This window comes from Pongo pygmaeus, chromosome 9, assembly GCF_028885625.2.
Source record: "Pongo pygmaeus isolate AG05252 chromosome 9, NHGRI_mPonPyg2-v2.0_pri, whole genome shotgun sequence".
NCBI lineage: Eukaryota > Metazoa > Chordata > Mammalia > Primates > Hominidae > Pongo > Pongo pygmaeus.
This window is the reverse complement of record NC_072382.2, coordinates 68,701,165-68,722,217: the sequence shown is the minus strand read 5'-3', so window position 1 is coordinate 68,722,217 and position 21,053 is coordinate 68,701,165. Positions and strand designations below refer to the sequence as shown.

At 41.2% G+C, this 21,053-nt stretch overlaps 1 protein-coding gene across 8 annotated transcripts in view; it reads left to right on the top strand.

The window, feature by feature from the left end:
- PPFIBP2 (PPFIA binding protein 2) overlaps positions 1-21,053 on the top strand; it is a 143,858-nt gene that overhangs the window by 36,986 nt on the left and 85,819 nt on the right. For all 8 annotated transcript variants that reach the window (XR_008492307.2, XM_054438155.2, XM_063671176.1 and 5 more), the window contains exon 3: positions 15,955-16,169. Coding sequence is in view for 7 of the 8 variants with exons in the window: in XM_054438155.2 (XP_054294130.2) it covers positions 15,955-16,169 (215 nt within the window). In the remaining variant the exon portion in view is untranslated. The remainder of the gene's footprint in view (positions 1-15,954; positions 16,170-21,053) is intronic.

Genomic DNA, 21,053 nt, shown 5'->3' with positions numbered 1-21,053 from the left:
AGGCAGTTTGGGTTCAGTGAGACTGATTCTAATGTAAAATTTTCAGGGCTTTTCATGGCTTATTACAGCTGATCTGAAACTTGAAATCTAGCAGACTTTGCCACCTAATGCAGGTGTCAGCTTCCTCAGATGGTCTCCAGTGTGTTTCAGAGATGAGAGGCAGTTTTGCATGGATTCAATTAATGATTCAAATGTTCTTTATGCCATATTGTTTTTTATCCATCTTAACTGTTTGGTTTTAATATTTGCATTAGCCAGTAGGGGACTTTTTCTTAGAAAAGATCTAGCAAAGCTGTGGTTAATTTGAAAGGACTATCAATTAGCTGTTCCAGCTGATTCCTTTCTTCATGGGAGCAACCAGAAGCCTATATTGATTAGACCAAACCTTTTGTTGGAAATCTTTCCAGAAGGTCCCAAGTCTTCTGACTTTACCTGATACACTTCAGTGGCCTCATTGGTAGATTGGATGTGCTTCTTTGGGACTTTGCTCTTCATTGTTTGAGCTGTGGCTGGAAGAGAGCGTGGAGGAAGGTATTGGGCCAAGTGTGGCTAGACCCCAGGAAGTACACAGAGTACCTGACACTGCCCTTTCTCAGGCATTTGCTTTTCCTTCCCATTGGAGGGTTTCATCTGACTTACAGAGGGCTCTTTGTGTTTGAGCCTGAAGTAGGAGAGTATGCCTGTGTCTTGCAGCTTCTTCAGGTTATTGTTGGTACTGTGATGTATTCTAGCTATCATCTGTCTGCTTCTCAATTTCTCAGTGGATAGAGGGCCCTTGAGAAGCCATGACTAATGTCCTGCTTTGCAGAGGCTCCATAGACTGGGATGTCATGATGTTTAATACTGAGTGTCAACTTGATTGGATTGAAGGATGCAGCAAAGTATTGATCCTGGGTGTGTCTGTGAGAGTGTTGCCAAAGGAGATTAACATTTGAGTCAGTGGACTGGGGAAGGCAGACCCACCCTTAATCTGGGTAGGCACCATCTAATAAGCTGCCAACTAATATAAAACAGGCAGAAAAACATGAAAAGTCTAGACTATCTTAGCCTCCCAGCCTACATCGTTCTCCCGTGCTGGATGCTTCCTGCCCCCGAACATCAGACTTCAAGTTCTTCAGCTCTAGGACTCAGACTGGCTTCCCTGCTCCTCAATTTGCAGACGGCCTATTGTGGGACCTTGTGGTCGTGTGAGTTAATAGTACTTAATAAACTCCGCTTTATATATATATATATATATAAAAAATATATATATCATGTATATATTATATGTATAAAAAATATATATATCATGTATATATAATATATATAAAATATATATATCATATATATTATATATAATATATATAAAATATATTATATATATATTATATATATATTATATATATATATAAAATATATATAATATATATATTATATATATAAAATATATGTATTATATATTAATATATAATATATATATATTATATATATATAAAATATATATTTTTTATATATATATATATAAAATATATTATATATATATATATCCTATTAGTTCTGTCCCTCTGGAATACAGATGTCCTGTTCTAGGTTAGGGTCTCTGATGCCTTATTGAGGAGAAAGAGTCAAGAAAGTGGATTTCCTAGCAATCCTTTTAGAGATACTGACCTGTGAGCTCCTCGGGGTCTCATGTGCATTGGGATAAGAGCCACAGGATCATTCCCTGAGAATGCCTGAGGCAGTCATCACTTCAGAGCCTTCAGCCAAAGAGCAAAGGGGAGACTGAGCGAGTCCCTGGCGAACCTCTTCGATGGTTGTCAGGGAGGGATGAAAATACTATCTTTTCTCTACGTATTGTCTTTGCTGCTTTGTCAAAGGTCATTTCATTATATTTTTGTGATATATATTCAGGTCTATTTCTGAACTCTCTATTCTGTTTCATGGATTTATTTCTTTTTTCTTTCACCAATACCACACTGTGTTGATTACTGTAGCTTTAGTAAGTCTTGAAGTTGGGTACTGTCAGTCCTCCAACTTTGTTCTTCAGTGTTGTGTTGGCTACCTTTTGCCTCTTCGTATAAAATTTAGAGTCAGTTTTTTGATCACAAAGTAACTTTCTGGGATTTTGATTGCAATTGCATTTAACTTAGATCATGTTGGGAAGAACTGACACTTTCACAATATTGAATTTTTGAGAGATGAATCAGACTTCTAAAGAAAAGTAGCCTTGTGTGGGGTCAGTAGCTCTTTCTGCCTCCTGATTTCTCCATACGGGCATTCCTGAAATGACAGAGCCTTTGGCAAAATTCATTTTGTCTCTGAGAGACATTATGTGGCCGGATCCTTAAGGCCTTGCCTTGACCCAGGATCTGCAGTTGAGAATCTGGGATGTGTGTGGAGAGAGGGGCCCTAAGTGTGGGTTGTGTGAAACCCAGGAGACCTAATCTTCTGATCTTCCAGTACAAACTGCTCTATCCTTCCATTTCCTTAGTCCTCCATCTTGGAAGTTTCCATCTAGAAGGGCTCCTGGGCTTTTCTGTCTGGAACAGGTGTGAAAGTTTTATAGAGAGAAGGCATTCTTTGCAAATTGGTTCTTCACAGATTGGTAGGGAGGAATACCTGTAGCCAGACTACTTGTTTGAAAACCTAGCTCTACAACAAGTTACTTACGTGGTCTGTGCCTCAGTTTCCTTATATTTGAGATGAGAATAGTAATAATAACCATCTTAGAGAGTTGCCTGTGTTAACACGTGTAAAGTGCTTAGAACAGTGCCTGGCACATAGTAAGCACTATAAAATGTTAGCTCTTGATAGATTAATGAGGGACTAAAAATAATCTTTATCATGTGGAATCTTTTCTGGGGACAGAAAGACTCCTATCTGAGTTTTGTGGTTTTCATTGTATAAGGCTTGTGCATCCATTGCTGGATTTGCCCAGGGTCTGCAAAATTGATACGTGGTCTTCTGATTGCTCTCTGCGTCTGTTCTTGCTCCCTTATAGACTCTTTTCCACAGAGCTATAGAGTAAACCTGAAAATGTAAATTAAGTCATATCACTCCTCTCTCCAAAACTCCTCAATGGCTTCTCATCTCAGGATAAAGTTTAAAGCCCTTACCACGGCCAGCAAGGTCTTAGCATGGCTTGGCTTTCGCGGCCCTTTATGCATCCCTTTTATGTTCCCAGGGTGTATCTCACTTTAACCATGCGCTTGCTCCCCCCTCTCCTGGAATGCCCTCCTCCAGATCTAGGCTTATGCTGAAATGTTACCATATTGGAAGGCCTTCCCTGTCTGTGTCTATCGTGCATTCCCACATAACTCTGTTCTTGTATCTTGTTTATACTTCTTTATAGCACTTATCACCTGACCTATCACATTCATATTTGCCTCTTTATTGTCTGCCTCCTGCACCAGCATGTAAGTTTCTTAAGGACAGAGGCTCTGCCACTGTATCTCCAGTGCCTTAATTGGTGGTTTTAGGCATTTTAGTTAATAAGCATTTAATACATGTTAGATGTTTTTTTTATTTGCTTTTGTGACTAGGATCTCCTTTTCATTGGTTAGGAGGTATACATATAGGTTTCTGTATACATCTTCTATCTGGCTGCATACTGAACTTCATTTATTTTCTCTATTTTCACCTTTGTTTCACTGATCCTTTTGGAATAACAAGTTACTCTTTTTTTTTTTTTGGAAGACTAGTAGTTTGTATGTCCCGTGAACCATCCCTGAAGTAGTAGCTGGCTCACACAGATATTTGACAGGAGCTGTTTGACAGATTATTCAACATTGAGGTTACTAGTGAGTATCTGGAGGGCGTGTTTTCTATGCTATTCTTGATAAAAAGAATGATCATTCTTTTGAATACCTTGTTCAGGATACTTTTTCTCAAGATTGCTGAGGACACTTTTCCTCATTTTTATGATGGCATTAAGATGGCTGAACCAAATTGGGCCAAAGAGGTTAAGAATTTTTGTGGTTATTAACATGGACTACAGAGTTGGACTGTAGGGGTTTGAATCCCAGCTCAGCCATTTAGTGCTGGCTGTGGGATCTTTGACAAATTGCTTAATTCTTCTGAGCCTCAATTTACTTATTGATAAAATGGCGGTAATAATAGTACCTGTCTCATATTATTGTGAGGGTTGAATTAATGCAGATAAGGCACCTAGAAAGTGCTTAATTGGTGTAAGTTATTTGTTTTATTGATATTAGTATTAAATTATTTTTACCCCCCAAGATCATAGTGCTGAGATTTGATTCCAGGGCCATCTGAGTCTCTTCCAGGCTCCTTTTATTCCTGGGCTGGTTTTTATGTTGATGCATGAGGCTGTCTGTAGGAGAAAAGAATTAACTGAGGGAAGGATACTTTTCTGCTCTTGCTCACAATCCCTAAGCCAGAGTGGTTTTGTTCTTGTCTCTCTTACGTTATTTCTTCTAAGCAAGGGTTCCTTTGCTTAAGGGTGGCACAGCTAAAGAAGTTTGAAAACTGTGGCACCACATCACAGATCTTGCAGAAATGACATTTTTGTATGAACATTTAAATCTTCCTCTCTTTATTTATATTCTCTTATTAATTTTAGATTGCGTGATGTCAAGTAGTGCCACCACCACTGCCAAAACACAACTGCTTTTCCATCAAAGTACTCAAGTACCCAAAGAATGTATTTTCTCACAGTTACCACGTATTTCAACGGAAAAAAACCTTTACGGGCTTCCTGGACCTCCCAATAGTAACCACTTACACAAAAACAACACAGATTCCTACTAAAATGGATGTACTGTATTCAGTGATCACTAGTAATTATATACTATGTAACAAGGAATTGCCTCTTATTAATTACAGTAGGCTAGGTTACTGTTTACTTTCCAAAACTCCTTCTAAAAAGAGTGCACTTTGGGCATGTGATATCAATGTTTATGTAATTAAGTTTTTAGTGCAAAAAAATGTCCATCTCCTCCTCCATCAACTAAAACAGTGCAAACAGTGCGGGATGATTATCACTCCTGTAAACAATCAGACCAGGAGTACTCTGAGAGGACATCCTAATGCACAAGTGGTAAATATGCCCCTCCAGAGCCACGGTGTGATGGCCTTTATCTCAGATGGTCAATGCTTGGGAGGTGTGAGAGATAGAAATTGGTTCTTGTAAATGCAAAAAGAAATGCCTTGTAAGCAGGACTATTAAATGAAACTCCTTGTAAAGTTGAATTCTTGAAATCTGAATGGCTGAATCCCAGGTGACTATACTATACTAGACTAGACTAGACTATACTAGATTGGGACCTCAGTATTTTATATCAGAAAGTTGGGAAAGGGTAGCTGTTAAAGACTCTAGGACCTGTGTCAATAGTGACTTGGTTCTAATATGAAAGACCATTATTATAGTTTCCAGTAGGATGTTAACCTTTGATCTAGTCTTCCTCCTGATTAGTCCCTGTGATTCTGCTTGCAAATTACACTGTAATTGAATTACACTGTTGACAATTGAAATTGAACTATATATTGCTTAATTACCTCCCTCTGGATGGCCCAGAGCAACTGCCACAGACAGTAATTTTGCATGGAGCTTAATTTGTGAACTGACAGGTTCAGTGGCTACTTTGTCAGGCCACTTCTGGCAGGGGACCAGAGAGCCACGTGGTCAGGACACAGAAGGCCACTTATTCCTCTTGGCTGTGCAGGAGGTTACTCATGCAGTTATGTACAAGCAGTACTCATTGAGGAGGAATAGTTAAGAGGAGTCTGTTTTATGACAGTTAAATAAGTTGCCCTGTCAGCTGGGGCCTTTCTGCCAACTCTGATTAGTGTCTGGGTTTGTAAAAAGAAAACAACAAAAGATTGTGCAGGGGCAGAGAAAGTTCTGATCAAGACTGAGATTCTTCACGTTGGCTTGTGAATGAAGTCAGCTGTGGTGCTGAGGACTGTTGAGTCCATACTCTGAACAGTCCTTGACTGATCTTGTTCCTGGCTTCTCTGAGGTGGAGCAGCATATAGCAGTCATCAGTATCAGTCTCGCTGTTTCCCATTGCAGGTTGGGAGAGCCCTGCTAGGACTTTGTTCAGAAGAGTTGGAGTGGGGGTTTTAGGAATGTCTAACGGGCAGAGCTATCAAAGACTGCCCTTTGTATGAAGAGGTCAAAACGGATACTGGGGCACCCGCTGTTTGACAGCCCTCATTCCATTTTTCTCTCACTGGTAGACCCCATCTCCCAGTCCTTTATGGAACTGTGCCTCGTTTTCCATTCTCTGAAAGAGTTTGGATAAGGCTGGAACTATGTGTTCCTTAAATATTTGCTATAGTTATAGATATAGGAACTGAGCTGCAAAACTGTGTGGGCCTCGTGTATTCTTGTTTGAAGATTTTTTTCTTTTAATGGTGTGGACAGGTTTTAATTTCTTAATTGAGTCTTGGCAAGTTAAGTTTTTCTAGAAATGTGTCCATTTTACTGAGGCTTTCCATTTTGTTAGCATCAAGTTGGCCATTATATTTTATCTAAAATGCTTTGTTAGATTAGAATTATTCTTTAATGTTTGATAGAATTAACATATAAAAGCATTTGACCTGGTGTGTTCTGTGTGGAAAAAATTTAAACTACGATTAAATTTCTTTATAAGACGGCCAAGTGCAGTGGCTCACGCCTGTAATCCCAGCACTTTGGGAGGCCGAGGCGGGCAAATCATGAGGTCAGGAGATTGAGACCATCCTGGCTAACACAGTGAAACCCTGTCTCTACTAAAAATACAAAAAATTAGCCGGGCGTGGTGGCGGGCGCCTGTAGTCCCAGCCACTCGGGAGGCTGAGGCAGGAGAATGGCATGAACCCAGGAGGTGGAGCTTGCAGTGAGCTGAGATTGTGCCACTGCACTCCAGCCTGGGTGACAGAGCCAGACTCCGTCTCAAAAAATAAAATAAAATAAATAATACTTGACTCTTAGAATGCTTTAATTCTCATCACTGCCCCATCTTCCACATTATTTTTGTTCAGTATTCTAGTATCTTTATATTCTCCAAAGTATTGTTTTTTTAGTTGACAGCATTTTAACAATTTTAACAACCTCTCCAATCATAGTTGATTCTTTCATCCTGCTTCTTTTTTTGCATGATACAGTTTTCTTCCTTAAAATTTGATAGTCTGTCAGAAATAGATTGTATTAGTCGTCATTTGAAAAATGTCCTTAAATGTTCATAATCTTGAATGATAGTTTATCTTGTACAGGCTTGTAGGTTGGTCACTATCCATAGGTATTATTTTGTGGTCACAGGGATTTATTGCTAATGAGAAGTCTGGCAATCTGTATCTGTCTTCTGTCTCTGGTTGTTTTTAAACTTCTTATTTATCTTTGGTTTCACTGTGTTTCTTGGGTGGATTTGTTTTGATGTATCATTCGTGGGACTCAGTGAGTGTCTTTAAACTGAGAGGACTCAAGTTTTCCATTCTGAAAAATTCATAGCCATTTTCTTTGTTGCCTCTGCTTCATCCTCTGTATTCTTCTGGAATTCCTGAAGAATTGTGTTGGACCTTGTCATCCTTTTTTAATTCCATGCTTCCTAACTCCCCTTTTATATTTTTCACTTGTGTCTCTGTATGCAGCATTCTTCAAATCTATCTTCCTCTCCAATAATTCTCTTCTCTGCTATTTAACCTGTTCACTTAATTTTTAATTTGCTTGACTGCATTCTTTATTTTGGTTTGTATTCTTTTTTCAGATTTTCCTATTTTTTAAAATCATGCTTTCCTTTTCTTTAAGGTTTTTATTTCTTCCTTTTCTTCTCTAATTATGTAAAACATATGAAATATGCCCAAATATTCCCAAATAGACAAAATATTTACTCATATTAATATTAATGTATTGATTTAGTTACATGTTTAAGCACTAATTAAAAGGCTTTCAATAATTCAAAATAATACATTAATTTATGAACTTCTTGTCTTATTGGCACTCTTTTTTTTTTTTTTTTTTTGAGACAGTCTTGCTCTGTTGCCCAGGCTGGAGTACAGTGGCGTAACCTTGGCTCACTGAAACCTCCACCTCCTGGGTTCAAGCAATTCTCAGCCTCCTGAGTAATTGGGATTACAGGTACCCACCACCATTCCCGTCACTGGCACATCTGATGAAATCATTTTATTCAAGCTTTTTATATTTATCTTTGTTTCTATCATTATGAGCACTCTTTTTGAATAATTCTAGCATTCTAGAGCAGTTGTAGAGCATTTGGGGATGCAGATTCATATTTGTAGGTCTGGGATGGGATCCAAGACTCTCTATTTCTAATGAACTCTCAGGTTTTGCTATTGCTACTCATGTGGACCCCACTTTTAAGTGGCAAGGTTTTAGAACACACCATCCTTACTTGGAATTTGTTTTAAAGACAACACTTTTAAAATTCACATATGATGCTGTCATCAGCTATTTCATCTCATGCCAAAGAACTCCATTTACATAGTAAAAGATTAGACTTTAAAAGTTTATCTTGTCTATATGTCTTAATTGTACAACATATATATTTTGCACGAATGAAGATAGGCTAAGTTATATTGCAGTGAGAAACTACTCAAATGTCAGTGGTTTGAAACACAAAGGTTTATTTCTTGTACACATTGCAAGTTCCCTGAGATCTGCCAAGAGCTCTGGTCCTTGTCATCTTCACTTGAACACAGACTGATTGAGTCTCCACTATTGCCGGAAGTCAGTGAAGGTGGAAGAGATATGAGGAATTGTGTACTGGCTCTTAGACTTTCTCCCACAGTGATACACATAGTTTCTGTTTATTGGCCAAAGGAAGTTATGTGACCATGAGTGACTTCAAGGGACAGAACTGTAAGCCTACTATGAATGCAAGTAGAGGAGAACAAAATATCTGAACAACCCCAGTCACTACCACATACATCCCTATGTGCTTTCAAAAGCGATCATTAAAAGGCTTTCAGCCGGGTGCGGTGGCTCACGCCTTTATCCCAGCACTTTGGGAGGCTGAGGCAGGCAGATCACGAGGTCAGGAGTTCGAGACCAGCCTGGGCAATATGGCAAAACCCCGTCTCTACTAAAAAATACAAAAATTAGCCAGGCATGGTGGTGCGTGCCTGTAGTCCCAGCTACTCGGGAGGCTGAGGCAGGAGAATTGCTGGAACCTGGGAGGCGGAGGTTGCAGTGAGTTGAGATCACGCCACTGCACTCCAGCGTGGGTGACAGAGCAACTCTGTCTCCAAAAAAAAAAAAAAAAAAAGAAAAAAAGGCTTTCAGTGAAATCCTATAACACTTGCATTGTATGTGGTCTTATCCTCAAAAATAATTACTAAATCTTCATTAAATTTTGGTTTTGCCCCTTAAAATAAAAATTCTCAGGTGACCTCTATAACCATCAAAGCTAGACTTCATTGAGGTGATCTGCTAGTGCCATGGTTTCAGCTTAAGCATCATTTTAGTATCACCTGGGAAACTTTTTATTACCCCAGGTCACACCTCAGACCAATTAAATTAGAATCCCTGGAGGAGGGCTCAGGCATCTGGAGTTTGTAAAACTGCTCAGGTGACTTCAATGTGCATTGAAAGTTGAAAATATTTGTGCTACTCTAAATACTGCTTTGTTGCTCAAAATGAAATAAATAGAATGCCCCAAAGAGAAACTTTAGGCTTGACTCTAAGTTGAATTACCATTTTCTGAGAAATCTGGGGATTTCTTATATAAGAAATATATGTACCTTATATTTAGGCATATCCAGCATTAGTGGTTTATTGTGTCTTCTAAATTGTCCTGTTAATCCCAGGTTTTAGGGCACACTTTTTTTTATTTATTGTTTTCCATTTTGATTTGTTTCCCACTGTGGTTGTAATTTTTTTACAGGAGGTAATTGCGGGGAATGTGTGTGGAGTGTGGAAATGAGCCTCCTGGGAGATTTTGCAATTGCTAATGCTGGGCTTTAGGTGTTGCAGTATTCTGGACCATTTTGTATGCGTGTGTGTTGATTTCTGGTTTGGGATTTCAGTAGTAAGTGCATAGTAGAAATTTGGCACTATACCGGTGGTATGCAGAGGCCTGTAGGTTTGATGTCTCACTGGGGGTGAGGGAGGGTGTATATGTGTGGTATTATAAACACATAGGGGGTTCCTTAGCATACTGCAAGCTTCCCTGCCATTGAGTGAATTTTTTCAGACCCCTTTATGAAATAGGCAATACTTTGGGGTACTTTCTTTCTATAGGGGTCTCACTTTCAACTTACTGCTTTCACTGGAGGCATTAAAACCTCAAGCCCCAACCTCGGTTCCTCCCTATATCTGGGTATTTTGCCCCTGGGCTACTCTAGAGTCAGCTTGAATTAATTTCACTGTTGAGTTCACTCTTTGTTTCTGGTACCCAAGGTTTTTACTGTCTTTCAAGCTTGGCTCCACATTAAAAAAATAAAATAAAATAAATAAGGGTGTTATCTTTTTCAGCTTTTCTGTTTGTTCATTGTGGGTAAGGGGGACTCCTGGCAGTTGAGTATGTCCTGTTTCCAGAAGGTTCCCCCTTAAGCAGTACATGGCTAGCTTACCAAGAGGCCTGCTCTAAGATTTTCTGAAATGATTGTTCTGTGAAAATACTACCAGGTTTTTCCCCCTTTCACTAATGCAATTATGGAGCGAGGGAAAGCTAATCAACAGCACAAGGAAGAAACCTGTCTGGGTTTACTCACTTAATTTCCTGCCCAAATAAAGGCCTGAATTCTTCCATATTGTCTAGCATCCTGTGGGGACTTTCAAAGAACAAGAGAACCTAGAGTCCCTGTGCAAACTAAATGTCAAACTTGAATCTCTCACTTATATTCAACAAATTTAAAGTTTAAAACAAATTGTTATAAAAGTAATGAAAATTGATATTGTCAACATTTGGGTATTTCTCTGTATATATACACCATATACATATATTTATAATTGTTTTACTGAATAAGGCAAGTATTTCCCCATGTTATTGAGTCTTTAGATAATTGTTTTTTATATAGCTATATGAATCATATTCTTTCAGAAGTTATTTAAACATTCACTAATTTGGGGGGATTTTTCCCCTACTTTTTGAAAATTAAGATGCTGCTGAGATTATTCTTATATATTAATCTTTGACTACGTGTCTAGTTATATTTCCTTAGCTTAACTTTCTAGAATTGGACTTGCTAGGTCAAAAGGCATGAATATTTTTCCTGTATCTTGCCAAATTTCTTTTCAGAAAGATTAGGCCGGTCTTTGTGTCTATTAACAGTGTATGAGGGTACCCTTATGAGCAGCATATGAGCTTGCCAACATTAACTATCATTGCATTTGCATTTTCAACAATTTACATAGGTGAAAATTGAATATCATTTTTAAATGTTCTATTTACCAATGCAAAAACATTTTCTTTCCATATTTTAAAATTTTACTTCTGTTTTTTAATTCCAGAATTGCCCATATAAGAAACTTGTGCCTATTTTGTGTGTGAGATGTGGATTGGGGACTTTTTTATTGATAGATAAGGTCTCTTTTTGTATGAAGGCTATACTGAGCTTTTGTTGTAATTGATACGAGTAGGTTTTTTTTTTTTTGAGACAGAGTTTTGTTCTTGTTGCCCAGGCCAGAGTGCAATGGCACGATCTCAGCTCACCACAACCTCTGCCTCCCAGGTTCAAGCAATTTTCCTGCCTCAGCCTCCCAAGTAGCTGGGATTACAGGGGCCTGCCACCATGCTTGGCTAATTTTTGTATTTTTGGTAGAGACGGGGTTTTGCCATGTTGGCCAAGCTGGTCTCGAACTCCTGACCTCAGATGATCTGCCTACCTCGGCCTCCCAAAATACTAGGATTACAGGCATGAGCCACCATGCCTGGCCTACAAGTAGGTTTTTCAGGCTATAATTTGTCTTTTAATTTTGTTTTTAATATTCCAGAAGTTAATTTTATGTAGTCAGATTTATTGTTCTTTTATGTCTTGCTCAATTGCTCTTGTGCCTGTAAAATCTTCCTCTCACTCAGTTTTGACCTATCTTCTTTTTGTATTTCTAGTTCAATTTTTTAAGTGTATAATCTTTGTCTAAATTTTATTTTTGTGTATGATGTATAATAAAGATCTTATTTTTTTCTGTGAGGGTAATTCTAGCAACATATTTTAGCAGTGCAGGGCAAGTGCCTCTTGATTGTACTTCTCAGAATATTCTCAGCTATTTTTATTGGTTAGTTATTTTACTGTGTAACATAAATTACCCCAAACATAGCATCATGCAATAATAAACATTTAACATCTGTTTCTATCTGCCAGGAATTCAGGAGTGGTTTAGTTGGGTGGTTCTGGCTTAGGTCTTTTAAAGAGTTATAGTTAAGATATTAGTTGGGGCTACAGTCATCTGAAGCCTTCTCTGGGGCTGGAGCAGCAGTCCCTAACCTTTTTGGCACCAGGGAACCGTTTTGTCAAAGACAGTTTTTCCATGGACCTGGGGAGTCGGGGGAAAGTTTCAGGATGAAACTGTTCTACCTTAGATCACCAGGCATTTGTTAGATTCTCATAAGGAGTGAGCAACCTGGATCCCTCGCATGCACACTTCACAATAGGGTTTGCACACCTATGAGAATCTAACGCCACCAGTGATCTGACAGGAGGCGGAACTCAGGCGGTAATGCTCATTGGCCCGCTGCTCACCTCCCGCTGCGCACCCCAGTTCCTAACAGGCCATGTACTGGTACCAGTCTGTGGCTGGGGTTGGGAACACCTGGGCTGGAGGATCCCTTCCACAGTGGCTCACTCATATGGCCATTGGTAGAAGGGCTCAGTTCCTTGATGTCTGCTGACAGGTAGCCATATTTCCTCACCATATGGACTTTTCCATAGGGATGATTGAGTGTCCTTATAACATGGCAGTAGCCTTCCCCCAGAGTGAGTGGCCTGATATAATAAAGCAGAAGGAGTCACAGTGCTTTTTATAACCTAGCCTTGGAAGTGACATTCCTGTCATATCCTGTCATTTCTGTCATATTCTACTGGTGACACAGAGCAACCCTGATATAATATTCACAAATTACGAATATTAAGAGGAATGGGTCACTGACAGCTTCTTGGAGGCTGGTTATCAAACTCTTCCTCTGAGAGGAAATTTAGAATTGTATCTCCCTTTGTATAGATGTTTATTCAATATCATTTTGTCATTTACATCCCAAAGCCCAATGGTGGCATCTGGAAGTTTCTTCTTCCCTTAGTTTTCTGTCCTGTAACCTTGTCTGATTCTTAAATTTAAAGTCAAGTGGAGTTTGTCATCTGAGGCTTTTCTGTCACTGTCATTACAACTAGCTCAGGGACAAAATATTTATCTTTTCCCTCATCTAGTATTTATTGACTATTGGTTTTGATAAAGTAATAAAAGAAATATAAGTTGCAAATAAATAGAAATTAAAGTTTTTATATATATACATATAAGCCTGTAAAACTTGGCACAGATATACATGTACTCACATACGTGTACACACGCATACTCTGAATAGTAGGAAAGAATCCCAAAGCTTTAGGGCAGAGAGGGTCGCAGAGAAAGGAAGAGACTTTTCCAAGGCCACACAGTGATATAAAGTTAATGAAAACCCAGATCTTCCATCCACCTTTTAGCCTGACTCACTCTTCCCACATTTATGAAATACTTAAAATGAAACTGGATGGCTACGTGTTTAAAATTCATGTGTACAGAATGGAGAGGGATTACTCAGCGATGGTTTGGAGATTGGAGGTCTTGCTCTGCTTCTGTCCATTTTCTTCCCTGAAGTTTGGCTGTGGCTGTTCCCAGTCCACTCTTAATTGGATTTGTAGGAGCCAGAAAGTGCTGAGCACACATCACAGTGGTGGGTAATTGGGCAGTTTCCTGGCTCCTCAGAGCCTCTGACTTGTTTGTGGATTGTGATCCATGATTCCCTGTACCATGCATTTTCAGAAAGCAAACTGGCAATCAAATGGTAATTGTTTCCATCTGTGTGGATTTCTGCCTGGCAAGGAGGAGGTTGGCTCTGAGAAGAGTAAAGGGACCTGGAATTGGACGTCAGGCCTGCAGCATACCATGGATGCGGTGGCCCCAAGCTCACATTTTCCAGTAGAGTCCTAATTTCAAATCTTTCATCTGGTTGGCCTTATAAATAATCCAAATGCCCTAGAAATTCCACCACCTAAACCATATTTTCTAAAGTGTTTCTTACTGCTGAAAGAAGCACAGACTTCCTTTGTTAGACTGTTGCCCCAGTTTTTATTTGAAAAATGTATCACTGAACTTATGGAAAGGAGACTTTTGCTGCTGCTGCTGTTGTTAAATAAGTGTAAGAATGGTGGAACAGGCCAGGTGCAGTGGCTTACGCCTGTAATCCCAGCACTTTGGTAGGCCAAGTTGGGTGGATCATGAGGTCAGGAGATCGAGACCATCTTGGCTAACACAGTGAAACCCCGTCTCTACTAAAAAATACAAAAAATTAGCCAGGCGTGGTTGCAGGCACCTGTAGTCCCAGCTACTCGGGAGGCTGAGGCAGGAGAATGGCGTGAACCCTGGAGGCGGATCTTGCAGTGAGCTGAGATTGCACCACTGCACTCCAGCCTGGGCGACAGAGCAAGACTCCGTCTCAAAAAAAAAAAAAAAAATGGTGGAACAGTTGAATTTGGGGCATATCAAATTAGAAAGAGCTGACCCAATATACCAGATCTCTGAGGACATTGAAGCACTCTCTCTCTAGATACTTGTTCAGGTATATGTGCAGGCATTTGGTCAGATTCCTTTTCAGTGTCTACTGGGTAGAGTGCATGATGCTGGGAACTCAGCTAAATGTAACATGGACTCTCTCTCAGACTCCACAGCCCACAATAAGGAGATGAGGTATGGATATATATATAATAATACAAATTTAAGAACATATAGAGATATATAGGGGATATAAAGATCTCCCAACTGGGAAGATCCAGAAAGATTCCAGTTCACTAAACCCTCACCAAAATGAATATAGTAATTGTCATCTATTGCTGTGGGATAAGCCAACCCAAACATAGTGGCTTAAAACTACCATCGTTTCTTTGTAATTTCATGATTTGAGTAGCACTCTGCAGGTGTGTCTCCTCCCTGTTCCACTTGGTGTCAGCTGGGGTGGCTCATGGGGGCTTGGAAGATCCCAGATGGCTTCATTCACATGTCTGTCACCACAGCTGGGAGGGCCAAGAAAGGTGGGGCTGTCTTTCTAGCTGGGTAGCTGGGCTTTGTTACATGGCAGTTGAGGGTCAAAGAGAGAAAGAGTGGAACCTGTTAGACCTCTTAAGGCCCAGGCCCAGAGCTGGTACAGAGTCACTTCCACTGCTTTCTGTTGATCAGAGAAAGTCACCAGGCCAGCCCAGAGTCAAGATGCATCCCTTTATCCCTTATCCTGGAATGCACACAGGAATGGAAGAATCTCTGGTGGCCAACTGTGTAATCTATGGCATTAATATAAAGAAAATTCTAAAAGCTGAAGAATGAGATCTTACTGTCTAAACTAGTAGTTTATGGTCCCTAGTGAGGACTGGCTGTGCTTTCCCAGTTGTCTAAGTGTGTGAGCTTCATACATCAGTCCCAAAGGGTACAGTCATCCACCTCTGCATGCCTCTTTTTACACTGTCCAGCCCGAGATTAGATAAAGATGATTTCTGGAAAGTTTACATTGTGAGTGATTCAGCTGGGGTCCAGGTGGCCTTCCAGGTTTCTTTATTTAAAGATGGGGTCTCACTCTGTTGCCCAGGCTGGAGAGTAGTGACTATTCTCAAGCCAGATATTGTGCACTACAGCCTGGAACTCCTAAACTCAAGTGATCTTCCTGCTTCAGCCTCCCAAGTAGCTGAGACTACAGGCATGCACCACCATGCCCAGCTCACTCCCAGCTTCTTATCTGTCCCTTTCACCTTTTTTTCACCACCTTTGCTTTTTACTAGTACCTTGCCCATGGTGTCTACCCTTCTTACTGAGTTTCCACCTCTCTCTCATTGCAGGCACTAAAACAGGTGCAGATCTTAGTGATGGTACTTGTGAGCCTGGACTGGCTTCCCCGGCCTCCTACATGAACCCCTTCCCAGTGCTCCATCTCATCGAGGACTTGAGGCTGGCCTTGGAGATGCTGGAGCTTCCTCAGGAGAGAGCAGCCCTCCTGAGCCAGATCCCTGGCCCAACAGCTGCCTACATAAAGGAGTGGTTTGAAGAGAGCTTGGTGAGTAGTCCTGTGGCCTGATTGGGAACCACTGGGGAATGTAATGGTGCAGCCCATGGAGTGCCACTGCTGACTGGGGCTGTTGACTCATCTGTATACCTTCCAGCCTTTTCTTCCAGCCCACTTTGGCCAACGCTGCAGGGTGGCCCTTCTTATCAAGAAGTATAGAGCCCAGTCAAGCAACTTAAGCTATGCCCTCTGCCCTTCCATGGTCCACAGTTGGCCTCTCCTGAGGAAATCCAGGGCCAGAGAAGGGCAAACATGTAAGATTTCACACACAGACACTCACACCCACACAGACACACACCCTCGAATTACATGTACTGCTTATTGAGTTCTAATCCCTGGCTGGTGTCTCTCCCCTCGGCTAGATCCCACTACCCCTTGTTTCTTACCACAAACAAAAGACTGGTTACCTCATTGATTTAAAAAAAATCTTGACAAATTTCTTAGGAGGAAATGTTTTCTTATTTTTGCATTTCTTTGTTTGGTAAAAAGGCTAAACTTTTGAAAATTAGTTTATTCGTATTCCTCTGTATGGTCTCTAAACTTTTGATTCTATATCCTATCTGGAAAAAGAATGCATTTCCCATATACATATTCACATGCAGCATTTTATTTTTGAGACAGAGTCTTGCTCTGTCACCCAGGCTGGAGTGCAGTGTGGCTTGATCATGGCTCACTGCAGCCTCGACCTCCCAGGCTCAAGGGAATTCTCCCAACTCTTGCTCCCAGAAGTGTACCACCTCTGCAGAAGTGCACTGCCACACCTGGCTAATTAAAAAAAAAATTGTGTGTGTGTGGAGATGGGGTTTCCCTGTGTTGTCCAGGTTGGTCTTGAACTCTTGGCTCAAACAACCCACCCACCTCAGCCTCCCAAAAGTGCTAGGATTATAAGCGTGAGCCACTGCACCTGGCCAGTATTTCACTAATATACCTGAATTATAAAAATACCACAAAACAGAATTTTAAAGTTTTTTATTTGTACATATTTGTGGGGTACATGTGAAATTTAGTTACATGTATATAACACATAGTGATCAAGTCAGGGTATTTAGGATATCCACTGCTCACCAAAATAGAGTTTTAAAGGATAGGTTAAAAAATAGTTCCAATATTTTTCCCTGTACACCCAGAAATCACCTTGAGCCTCTTGGGTGCACCTGTCCCACTCTAGTCTATTCGTATTCTATGCTGTTGTTTTCTATTAGGATTTTAGTGTTTTTCTTATCTATTTGAATGACCTTTTATTAACCACTTGCTTTATTTGTAGCATGTATTTTCCTCACTCTGTTTTTAAATAACGTTTAGGGTGCTTTTTGAGACACAGAATTTTAAACAACTGTACTTCACTCTATCAGTCTTTCCTATTTTGGTTTCTTGTTTTCCTTTTGGCCCTAGCAACGCCTTTCCCAACCTCAGAACAAATAACTGTTCACCTGTATCTTCCTCTAGTAAGTTTATGGTTTGATTTTTATTTTATGGTTAACTCCAATCCATCAACAATATTTTTTAGTGTTTGGTATAAACAATGAATCTAACTTTTAAAACAGTTTCTTAGAAATTTATTAAAAATATTTTTGATCCAAAGGCGGTTGACATGGTTGTTGGTTTTTTCAAGATGGATTGGTAGAAAACAGCTTGCATTCAGATTTGCAGTTTTGTCTTGGGGTTATTTACAATGGTTTGGGGAATGCCTTCCTTTGAAGAGATTTCCCTAAAAGTGATTGCATTCATAAATCTTCTAGAGTAATTATGGCCATCACTAACCTATGAATGGGGAAGCAAGTACTTTTAGGGGGTCAGAAGTTCATATAAACATTCCAAGATGTGAGGGCTGTATGTTAAGGTTTTTATTCTGGACAGAGATAGCCTGTCTTTATTTTAGATCTTGCAAACCTAAAGTCATTTTACGATCGGCACATCCACATTCCACACAAGGTCTTAACCTGTATGGAAATAGAATTCAGACTGGTGAGCAAACTCATCAAGTGCTTTAGATTGACGCTTTTAGTTAGAAGTTGTTGCTGCTCAAATTTTGGTCTGTGGCTCAGCAGCTTTCTTATCCCCTAGCAGCTTGTGAAAAATGCAGAAAATGGGCCCCATCTCACACTTGCTGAACCATCTCCAGGTGACTCGTAAGCACATTAAAGTTTAAGAAGTGCTGCGTTCAACCATGGAGACTCAGTTGAATTATTTTTTTAAAGTCCCATGTGGGTTAGGATTGGAATTGGAACTAGTAAGATGGTTTGAAGGATTAGGCAGCACTGCCCAGTGCCTTCTCATGCATGATGCCTGTGCATCCCTTGATTATTTGCTCCCTTCTCCTCTGTAGACACACTGGCATTGTTACACACCTAGAGTTCCTGCTTGGCCATGACACTGGCCTGACATGGTCCAACTCTGCCTCATGACATCTATATCAGTTGGGATACTTTTTCCAGTAAAATGATGTAAACAATAACAAGATAGACCACTAATAAGATGTCCAGAAGACAGATAGTCTCAGGGTTAAATAAGTGGCTCTGAGTGACCTCACGGGCACTGGTTCTTCCCATCTTTTTGCTCTGCCATCCTCAAGAGGTGGTTTTTGCTCAGGCACATCCCCTAACAGTCGCAAGATGGCCACTAGGACTGCAGGCAACATGTCCTTACAAGACACAACTATACAACTATGTGCAGAGGTAGAGAATCATTTCTTTAGTATGTTTTTGTTGTTGTTGTTGTTTTTAATCAGGAGGGAAACTCTCTGCAATCCCCTAGCAGACTTCTCATTTAGCTGCAGTGGCCAGGATTTGTTCACCTGTGCATACCCTAGCTGCAAGGGAGGCTGGGAAAGCAAGTATTGGCACTTCCACCTGCCATAGAGGGAGGTGGCCTCTGTCAGAAAAGAATGTTGATAGAGTGGGGGAAAGTGAGTGGCCCTCAGGAAGACAGCTCAGAGTAACTGCCACAAACTTCTGTTAGGTTTGAGTTTACTCTTGTTGGCTGACAAATTCTTTCCATGTTTTCTCAATATGTTTTCTTTTTAAACTCAAGTTTCTAAGGAAAAGAATCTGATTGACCCAGTTAATTATTTTTGAGCGAAGTCCTCCAGATCAATGAAGAAGTGTTAAGTGTAAAAGAAATAGGCATTAAAGACTTTTAATTTATTCACAAGCTATGGATGCACACCTTAGGTCTACCCCAGAGTGAATCAACTGTTAGCAGAGGGGAGGGATTACATAGTGGGAAATGTATCTTGTACTGCTGCTGCTCATCTGGGACTGCAGATCTTCTGGCACTGGGGCATCTGTGGTCCACCAAAAGAATGGGCTGCTGAGAAGCAGGGGTAGATGTGGAGGAGTGGTCCATAGTTAGAACAGGACAAATAGCAGACTAGTCCTGGGCTCTCTATTGTCTTACATGAAAAGTGCACTCCTAGTCCTAGTGCCTCCTATTGGGTAGCTGTTTCTTTGTGGTAGGGCTAGTTCCTCTTCTGCTGGGTCCTGGCAGAGCTGAAGCACAGCTGGGCCAGCACAGTTGGCAGCAGTAGGAGTGCTGTTGGCTAGAACTCTGCCTGGAGATGGGTATAAAACAGAGCAGACTAGTTCTAAAGCCCAAGTGGAGCAGACCTGCCCAGGAGTCAGTGGCACTGGGTTGAGTGAGTTTCCCATGCTCTGGGGTCTAAACTAGCATCCTGCTCCTTGGTAAGTATAATGAGGAGACGTGGGCTCTGGGCCTAGAAGGGCATGTGCAAGGCTTTCTTAATGGGGATACCCTCTGGGGCCTCAGTGGGGCAAGGAACAAAGGGCCTGGATTCCCTTGGTCTAGGAGCAGTATTTCCTCTGGAAAGTTGGTGAATGAGGACCTTGTATAGAGGGTGTCTTGGGGTCTAAGATGGGCTGGGACCTGGCCTGCAGAGGAAGCATCAGGGAGGCTGTCCTGCCTGTGGTGCAGCAGAGCAGTGTTACCCTCAGGAGATGGGAAGGTGGTCCTTTACAACTGGAAGACACAGCCAAGCTCAGGGTCAGTGCTCATGGAGGATGAAGCTGAGGCCCTGGCTGGAAGGCTGAGGCAGCTCTTTTGTGATGGGAACAGAGCTGAGTTCCAGAAAGGGGCAGCCTCCTCCTTCTCTGTTTACGGGGTGAAATGTAGGATGATGCCCTCAGGAGGGTATGGTTATTTCAGTTCAGGAGCCCCAGAACCCCACAGGTGGTCCTGAAGCCCAGAAAGGGAAGCAGTGCTCATCAGTGGCCTTGGCATGTACTGGCATGTACTCATCAGTGGCCCTGGCATGTGGTACCTGGCCCGGGCAAGAAGGACCCGGTACAACTGTGACCACTTCCAGGATTTTGGCTGTGCCTTGAGTGGGGCTTTCCCATGGTCTGAAAGGGGTGTCTCTACCCCTCCACACCTGCTTGGTTTGGCTGGGTGGTTGGTGGCATAGATCTTTGGCTAGGTTGGGTGGTGGAAACCTTAGACAGGATAGCCAGTCAGATTCAAATGGGCTCTACAAGGCTGGGGATAGCCAGTTAGCTGGGAGGAGTAGACCTAGGCTGATACACAGTGTTGATTCGTGTCCCAGGTCTTTGGGTGATGCCCAGAAGTTACGAGAGCCAGCGGAGTCTCCATATGAAGTAGCTATGGGTGCTTCTCTAACAGTATGTTATGTACACCCTTCATCTCCTACCAGCCAGCCAGTCTGTTCTGCTGTTTAACACATTGGGTATGGGCCAAGGAGATTCTCGGTGAAGTTTCAAGATGAAGCCAGAAAAAGGGTAGGCAAACCCAGCAGCAAAGTGAAGGCAAGTCAAGGAAGAGCTCAGGCTCCAGAGTGAGGGGTGGTGCTTGAGAGAGAACCCATAGAAGGGCTGTACTCTAGGCCCTGTTTGGAACTGGGGT